The sequence below is a fragment of the Neltuma alba genome, unplaced genomic scaffold, assembly GCF_004799145.2.
Source record: "Neltuma alba isolate B1F8T4 unplaced genomic scaffold, ASM479914v2 tig00011343_pilon, whole genome shotgun sequence".
Classification (NCBI taxonomy): domain Eukaryota; kingdom Viridiplantae; phylum Streptophyta; class Magnoliopsida; order Fabales; family Fabaceae; genus Neltuma; species Neltuma alba.
The window spans coordinates 127,420-137,184 of record NW_021636044.1 but is presented as its reverse complement, the minus strand read 5'-3'; the positions used below and the strand labels follow the sequence as shown (position 1 = coordinate 137,184).

Sequence of the window (9,765 nt, the reverse complement as noted above, 5' to 3'; positions counted from 1 at the left end):
CCTCCATCCGCGGCTTCTTCTTCTACTCTGTTGTCTACTTTGCTAACTTAGTATATTCGGCGAATTAATAATCAAATTTAACTTAGATAACAGCTATGATTTGGAAACTTGTAAGTTAATATTGAACTAGAAAAATTTTTGGATACCTAACACCCCAGAATAAAAACTTTTAAAATAACTTTGCACCTTAACAAAATGATGAGGATGATGTGTAGACCTCTCAGCTTAGCATATTTAGTTAACTAATTGTCAAACATAATTGGAATAATGTCCACGGCAAAATTACAATAATTTGAAAATTTTTGTGGTGATATTAGGGAGAAAAAATTTCAACTACTCAACGTTCTAGAATGAAAATTTTTGAGATAAATTCGTATCTTAATATTAAAATATTTAAACTTTGTTTAATTTGAACGTTAATGATAATTAAAATTGAAATTTAAAATTCCAAATAATATAAAAGTGACATTCAACGTGAATTTATTGAAACCAAAAATAAACATTTAATTTCAATAAAATATGCATGATGTTTGAAAAGTTCACAGATAAAGTAATATATTTACATAGGATGAATATATTCAATATTTTATTTGATTTAATTAAAATGAATTTCATGTTATCAAACCCACTATTTTAATACTATGATAAAGGTGCTAGTCCCCTTTTTTCAGTTACATTTTTCATCATCTGTCTAAAAGTAATTTTCTACATATTAAATACTACTTCCGGTCCTAAATATAAAAACTAGTTGACTAATTTGAGTAGGTTAAAAAAATAAATTAAGTTAGTTATTTGTAATAAATAGGTATCATCTTTCTTAAAATATCCTTGCTAATCAAGTGCATTGGCTAGAACTATCATTATTAGAAGGATTATTTAGGGAAAAAATAAATAAGTATGAAAAACAAAGTAGATTAGAGTCTTATATTAATTACCAAAATAAAAGTTAAACGAGCTCTTATATTAACAATCGAAGTTATATCACCTAAAAGGAGCAAATAATTCATAACCGTTACTGACTTTCAAGAATATCTTTGAACATCAGGCCCCTCTAATGTTTTCTAGTTTACGACGTCGTCTAGTGCAAATTTCTCTCTCTCTCTCTCTCTCTGTTTTTTTTTTTTTTTTTTGTGCCAACACAAATTTTTTACATATGCTTGTATATTTGTCTATCATTTTCTGTATAAATGAGAGGGAAAATACTGATTTTGGTTTTTAGAGATTTCGTCAACTTAGCTCAAGGTTGTTATATTTTTTTATGAAGAAATCAATCTTTAAAATTAAAGTTAACTTTAGTTAAAATACACTAAAACGATGTCTAGTTACATTATAAAAAAAAAGCCAAGAAATATTAACATCTTAATTCTTACATTTCTATTTTCTTACCCTAATAATTCATGTTACAAGCTTAGACAAAAGTTATATATATGCTTGCTATTATAATTATAGGTGTCTTTTATTTTTGCAATTAATCTGTTTATTAAACTTTATTTTTTTAAAAAAAACAATTTCCTTACATAACACGAGAATTTGAACTTTTTCACCACTGTTCTCTCGTCCCCATGCCTTATAAAAGCTCAGGTTCTAATAATTCAATGGATTTCTTCTGACTTGTAATCAGGAAAATTATCCAAATGTTGGTTATATTATTGTGCAGTCCCTAAGGGCTAGAAGGAAATTTAATTTAAACATTAATTATTAAATAATTTAAAATAATGCATAAAATTGCTTAAAAAAAATAAGATATCGAGTAAAACTGTGTCCAAAAAAAAAAGAGAAGATTATGGGTAAAATTATACAACTAAAAAGATCAGAGTGGTAGATGCACCTGAAAAATAAAATAAGGAATAAATTTGCACATTTGCCCTTATAAAAACAATAAGTCTAAAATGTAATAACATAATACAAATTATGTATTTGTTAGGGGTAAAATTATGATGCGTAAATTGAAATGATTTTTCTATAAATATATATATTTTTAATATCTCATCTCGATCATCAAGTTCACATAAATCTTCTAAATTTTTCAATTTGTTATTGTTGCTAAATTGATTCACAAGACTTTTATGAAAATTGTTGTCTATTCACAACAGTTTCTCTGAAATATTTTATTTCCAAAATAATTACATGTGACGGCAAATGGATAATACAAGTGTTAGTGGGAGAGACTAAACAAGTGTTACCAAGTAACAAATATTATGAAAGGATATTTTAAAAGCAACAAAGTTCAAGGCTAAGTGTTTATAAGGCAATCTACTTTTGATAACACAAGGCCAATCTATTTAAGCATAGGGATGATAGAAATATTGGTTTAAAATTTTTTTAAGAAAAAGTTTTGATCTCAAGTTAATCAGTATGTATTTATTTTGTAAGTGTTTTATAAATTTTCAATTTTATTTAATTAACATATTGCTTAATAAAATAATAATAAAATTATATATCCATCAAATATATGTTCATTAAACTTTATAAATATTTTTTAGGTTATAAAGACGAAAAAAAGATAAAACTTTGAAGATAACTGATCATGTTTATACAAGTTTTTAAATATAACGTCAAATGTAATAATTGAATCCTTACTTTGTTTACTTAGTTAATATGATAAATATATCAACATGGATGGAGTCAATTGGGATTAAGAATGCCCACGGCGTGGCGGTGACCTTTACTGCATTTGGGAAGAGTACTACACTTAAATCTGCGAGGATATAGAAGCTAATGAACACGTAACAAGACAAGAAAGAAAATGGGTGGAGATGAATTTAGGAGAGATAAAAAAGAAACAAACGGTCTTGTCAAAGACAAAATTTGAGGACAATATGGAGTTGAATCCAGAAATATGAAGATGCAACTTTTAGTTATACAAGAGAAAAAAGTTAAAAAGGAAAAAAAAAAAAGCCTTGACACCTTTGGTTCATGATTTTCATAAGATGGTGTTTTCATTTTACTCCTCAAGTTGCTTTTTGAGTCAATTTCATTGTACAGTAGCTCATGTTATTCCGAAAATGTTCATTCAATAAGCATATTTAATTATGAGCAAAAATATATATTTTATTTTTAATTTTATACAAAGTTTCGGTTTTGTCTCTTAATTTTAAAAATAATATTTTTAATCATTTAATCTTAAAATTATTAGTCTTAAATGGTTTTTTTATAACAATCATTGGTTGTTTTAAAAATTAAACTTAATATATTAACAATTGATAATATTTTATTAACTTTTAAAATCTAAATGTCATCATTTTTTATTAATGATTTTAAGATTGAATTATTAAAATTATACTTTTGCCTTAATTCTTTCTCCCCCCAACTTTGTCAATCGGAGATGACTTCCCTTCAAGTCTAGATTATTAAACATAATACATGCGAGGGAAAAGAGCACTTTACAGAAATTTGACCTATATAAGAAACAATCAAATGAGTTAATAAAAAATAAAATAGATCCTAAATATAATTCTTCTACATACTATAAAAAGGGTTTTATATTTAATACCAAAAGAATACAAGCTAAGGTGAAAAGTTACTGTTCTAGTCATATAATCACATCCTTAAATAATGATAAGTAGGTTATATTAGGTAGTGATTTCTCAATAACGTAAGAAAATAAGGAACATAAGGCAAATTATAGAAAAATTCCATCAACAAGGGGTATGAAAATTAATGTATTCAATGGATGGCCACTAAAACGTACCTTTTTGGTTTTTTTTTTTTACCAACAAAACGTACCTTTTTGGTTGAATTACATATTTCTATGAAATGGAATGCAATACGGGACAATATATAATGTAATCTTAATTATCATGAAGTTATATGGTATGATTTTAAAAATATATGAGTAAAAATTATATTTGAAATACAAAAAAAAAAAGGAAAAAACAAGAAACAAAACATCCTTGATATCAATGAACAATTAATAGTTTTTTATAAAAATCAAAACATGTTTTTCATGCACAATTAATTGATTACTTTATTTTTTTTTTTTTCAAATAATACTCCATTATATTGTACTTACAAATCAAATACGAGAATATAAATATTTATTGAATGAGTGTCAAATTTCATTTTGAGAGGAATAATATCACTAACGACCACAGGTTGTTCCTTAATTACTTGTCTAATCGTGATCACTGATCATCTTAATTATGATTAAAATAAGCAATATAATTTAATTAAAATATATAAAAATACTTACATATAATTTTAAGAAGAATAATATTTAAATAAAAAAGTATTACTTTATAAATAAACAGAACATTCACGTATAAACCACACATAATTTAATATAATAAAATTATTAGAGTGCAAATTTGATCTACAAATATCTTTTTTAAAGTCAAAATTATGTTGTTCATACTTATTAAAAGAAAAGAATTATAAAATTCAAACCCTTTCACGACCCATTCAAAACTTTTAACCAAACCACTTAAAAGCATAAATCATTCATTTACTGGTTTGACGTGCTGACTTAGGTTAAATTTTAATACCATGAATATAAATTCCTTATTTATCATTTTATTTTGATAACCCAATGAGAATATACAAATTATCAACCCACCTCACGTTACATCGAGATGAGACCAGGTCACGAAGGTGTAAATAAATTCTTCATTTGAATGTGTTGAGTGTGATTTTTTCTTTTAAAAAAAAAAATTCCCTCCAAACAACATAGTCTATAGAAAGGAAGTGGCAGGCAGCCAAGCAATACACGAATAGGTGGCATAAATAGCCTGTCACTTTTTTTTTTATAAGAAAATATTTTAAAAAACAAAGGGTTCAGACCATGAACGCACCCTAAAGTATTTTCTGGTACATTTATGATCATGAAATATTTTTTTTCATTTGTATTCGTACCATGAAGTATTTTTTTAATGCATTCAGCACTCTAAAATATTTTTTCTAAGTGCGTCTAGCATCCAAAAATTTTCTTTTGTACATTCAACACCAAAGCAAAAACAATACTTCAAGGTACAATGCACATCTAAAAAATACTTTGAGATATTGGATGCACCACAAAATACTTTAGGATACTAGATCACTTGAAAAAATATTTTGAAGTACTGGATGTATCTTAACTCAACAATAAATAGGTAAAACTCGTTCTTATAGAGAATAAGTTGCTTGTTTTTTTAAGAACCGCACTAGTCAAGAATAATTTTAGATTTAGTATGCTAGTAAATAATTTTCACAGCATAGTATTCTGATAATTAATTTTACTTTTACTGTTTATAGCAATTGGCTAAAAAAAACAGCATGTGACTTTAACGAATAATTTTAAATGAATGCATGAAACCCTTTGGTGAAAAGCATCATCCTGATACCGACGTTATAAACAAAAATCAACCTTGCAATATTGGATAAAAGAAACCCGAGGAACATACATGGAAATAATGAGAGAGAGAATTCTAAAATTCTGTTTGATACGAAATATTGACAATGAGAGTAATGATTGAGATTGAAAAATATATGTTAAAAGAATATTTAATATGAGAGATTGTTTATTACTTGAGACTGGACAAATCCAAACATGTGGAATTAGAAAATATCATGAGGGGAGATGGTATTTCCTAATCCCACTTACATGGGATTGTCTAATCTTATCTTACAAGAAATTACTCATAATAAATACTTTTTAATGTTTTTTCTCAATCCTAATCTGAACATCAATCCTTACCCCTTAAATTTTAATGCTTCATGCCAAACATAACTTAAGTGTTGCTTGGTTAAGTGGTGTGAGTTCAAATAAATACGTTTGAACTCAAATAAGTAATTATATAGCCCATTCATCTCGTTTGGCTAAATTTTTTTGAAATCCTGATAAATTGTGATTTCAATCTAAGAATTTATTCAAAGTATATTTTTAAATTTTGATTTAGTATTTTAATTGAATTAATAAAAAAATTTCCTTAAAAAGTCAGGCTAAAAATAAATTTGAAAGAAAAGATCAACTTAATGCTTGATAAGAAATAAACGTCTACCAAATGTCTTTCAATTTAATGGGTGATCTATTTTGAAGCCGATTATATGTTGCAGGAATGTATTTTTTCCCCGAAATTTTAAATAAGAAAAAAAATTGTATCAAAGTATTTTATATGTTGATAACAAAAGGCCTAAATCATAAAATCAATGTATTAATATTCTATATGCACACAATTTGCAAAATACCAGTCCTAGGTCTTATAAAAAAGATTGGACCAAAACAAAAAGATCTGTATACAAATGTATCAACTCTTTCTTATTAAAAAAAATTTCCAATTGAAGACTTTTCCCAGACTTAAAATGTTTTTTTATAAAAATTAAATAAGAAATAATTATGAATATATCTCAAATATCCAAATTGCTTTGCCTCTGCCCTATTTTCTTTGTTGTATGATATAAAAAAAGTTTTAATTTTTGGGGTAAATCCGTAAATGCCCTTTTAAAAGAGCATTAAATGCGCAAGGCGGTAACTCAACTCAAGGAGGCACCATTCCAACGCTGGAAGCAGGTAAAGGTCGCTCTGTTTTCAGCGCGGCTTTTGGATCATCTTTAAAAAGAAGTTCTTTTAAAGCCGTTCCAAAACAAAATGACCCAAACTGACTTTTGTGTCCAAAAGTTACTTTTCAGAGTCCCATCTCTGAAGCTTTGCAGTTGAGAAGTATAAGCGAAAAATCATACTCACCGTCTTTCAATACACTAATTGACCTGAAGTTTATGGAAAGGTCCTTCCTTGATACTTGCACGGATCCGATCATACGTATGACAAATTCTATTTTCTGAGCATACTTCTGCAATCACGTTTAGTGGCCATAGACCTGATATCTACAAAACGACCCCTTGATGATGGTTTGGTCTCTTTGCATTAGAGGCACAAAGGAGCAAGATGGAAAATGCAGATCTAGGAGATTGATGTTGAGGTAAAAGGATGGGAGGATGCGAAATAGCAGTAGAGGAATTCAGAATAATAGTTGGCAAGTAAGAAGCTACGTGGAAGCTAAAAACAAATAATCGGTAACGATGCAGTCACAGTGAAATGAAATCCTGCTCTAATCCACAGTGAAATGAAAAACTCTAAGTAGAATGCCATTTTCTAGGTTAAGGATGCCTCTAACGATGGAATTAGGATGAAGTTGAGCCTTTACAATAGCTAGACCAACATTGTAAATCATGAGAGAAGGAGTGGTAGTGAGAAATCACTGTAGTTGAGCTGATTTCATATGGAACGAATCTGGTCCTTTCAACCTGGGAATTCGGTCTATCCTGTCCAGCAAATCACAGTCATTGCCTTGATTTCACAATTGCAGGCATCAATAAAGTGATAGACTTATTTCATGTTCTCCAAAACATTGTCAGGGAGACCCTGCTTTCTGGCCCTAACGATATTTTCAAGGTTCTCACATATTGCAAGCTATTAACTAGTTGTCGATTGAGTTTTGTGCTCGTAACAGGCAAAATTGAAAATTTCAAGGGTGACTTCCCACCAAAATTGAGAAAGCACCCAAGTTGCTATCTGCCTCAAGTAGACTGTGTAGGCAACCAATGTAAGTGTGGGAGAAATTGAAAATTTCAAGGGTGACTTCCCACCACCAAAATTGAGAAAGCACCCAAGTTGCTATCTGCATCAAGTAGACTGTGTAGGCAACCAATGTAAGTGTGGGAGAAAGAGACAGGTTCCCCAGGGGAATCTAATAAGGAAAAGGAAACAACAATTGGTCTAACCTTCTTAGAACTAGTTGGGAGACAATCCTTTTAGCTTCTTCTAGCTGCTACTTCTGTTGTTTATCTGACTCTGTCCATAGTCCTTGACAGAGACTCTAATAACGCTTAAAAAAGAGGATACAATCAAATAAGAACTCGACACCTGCCAATCCTAGCGTCGAGGAGGTGATTAGAATATGTTCTCTGGAGCCTAGAAAGCCCATTGTCATCAGAGATGGAATGGGAAATTAGATTGAAGGTTTGCTTGGCATGGCTATTCTTCTAAAGGTGCCATGCCATCAGGCGATCCAAGGGAGAAAGGAATGTGAATTGCCTCTTATAGGAGTGTGGGAAAGCAGGCTTTTAAGCCAAGCTATTCTTTCGGCACTTTGGGTAATCGCGCTTGTAGCCTGATTAGCAAGGCAGGGCAGGCAAGGTATGACGATGATTTCCAGCATCTTCTGGAATTGCTGCAACTGATAGTCAGAAAAAAAGATCTGAAAACTACTCTTCAGGAATAAGTTTGAATTTTATTGCTTTTTGGAGTACTTTGGGCGTAAGTACTTCGCTAGCTTTCTGCCTATTTTGCAATGCATAGTTCAGATGTCGGTGATGTTGGTAGGAGTATGGACAAAAAGAGGGACCTTCCACACCTATGAAACTATCAAGGGAAGGACCTCCACATAAACCTTCCTATAGATCAACAATAATAGTGAATGATACACAAGATGATCCTACACCTAGATCTTTCAACTGCAAAACAGCATAGTAGTCCCCTGCAAAAGTAGCTTTATTTTGGAGCTGACAAAATCTAATGAAATTATCCAATTCATCATTCAACTTGTTTTGTTATACAAGCTTACGACAACTGTCTGAGGAAAAAGAATTATAAACAATCCCCGAATATCATCACCCTTATATCTATATTTTAGCTAGAGGCAAAGATTTTCCCTTAAACCCATTTGCCCTCCTCCAGTCTAAAGTGTGTCATTCAACATCTTTATGATTTGTTTAACTATTAGTTAAGCATCGTGCGATATCCACCATCCGAATTTTAATGAAAACAAGAAACGAATGTTTGAATAATGTAGATGTAATTGTTAAATGCTTGTTTCATTCATAGATTGAATATTTTTACAATGTTCTAAACCTGTTTTGACCTGTTATAATAGCATCAGCAAACTATTACCAGTAAAAACAAGTTATCACATAAGTTATACCAAGAGTTCAAACCATCACAAACAAAGAAACAATCCCTCCCACAGCGAAAAGTACTTCAGCAGAGTTCTTTGGAGGCAAATAATTGTTCTCACCAGGAAACCAAGGCTAACGACAATGCAATAGTTATTCATATCAGGCCTACTGCTAGAATTGAAGTCCAATATATTAAACACAAATTCCAACAAGCCCACATAATAAACTTAAAGGGCTGCGTTCCATGAAGACAACCATTAAACGCAACAAGTTTCTGTCTTTCTAATGTCACCAAATTGGATAGACATTATTGAAACCAATAAAGAAAACCAACAAGCCTAATTTCACAAAAAATCCTAGGGAATATCCCAGGGTTTTGGTTCAGGGACTGCAACGACCATACCTTGAAGCTCCGGAGTGAGCACAACCTGGCATCCAAGGCGAGAATGCAGGTTCAAAACCCTAGACCTAGAGTTCCGTTTGAGCACATACTCCTCATCGTAGGATCGAGGAGGGAGTCTCTCCAACCACTCTTGAGCGATGTTGACCTCACACTCAGCAGAAACAAGCGTCGATCTCTTCAAGGCGGTGAGACTCGGGATCAATGAGGCCAGTGTGGTCAAGGCCTTGAGGAGAGTCTGGCCGGCAAGACCGACGACCTCGCGCTTCTGGCCGTAGGGATCGATGGCGAAGAGCCTGACGATACGATCAGAGACCTTGTTGGGAGGAGGAGGAGGAGGAGGAGGAAGACGAAGCAGAAGATCTGGAAATCAGGGATTTGGAGAAGAAAGAGAGCGAAGGAAGACAATGGATTTGAGAGGAGAGCCTCTGGAGATTCGCTACGGCCATTGTTGCGAAACTGTGGGCGTGTTTTGTGGGTTCTGAGACGAAATTGAA

The 9,765-nt window shown here is 31.2% G+C and overlaps 1 protein-coding gene across 1 annotated transcript; it reads right to left on the bottom strand.

The window, feature by feature from the left end:
* Positions 1–8,866: 8,866 nt before the first annotated feature.
* On the bottom strand, positions 8,867–9,765 carry LOC114712310 (ferredoxin-2, mitochondrial). The gene is given in 4 exon segments (XM_028896829.1): positions 8,867–9,431; positions 9,433–9,488; positions 9,491–9,587; positions 9,589–9,765. Coding segments are annotated over 4 exon segments (489 nt in total). The 5' UTR covers positions 9,718–9,765; the 3' UTR covers positions 8,867–9,224.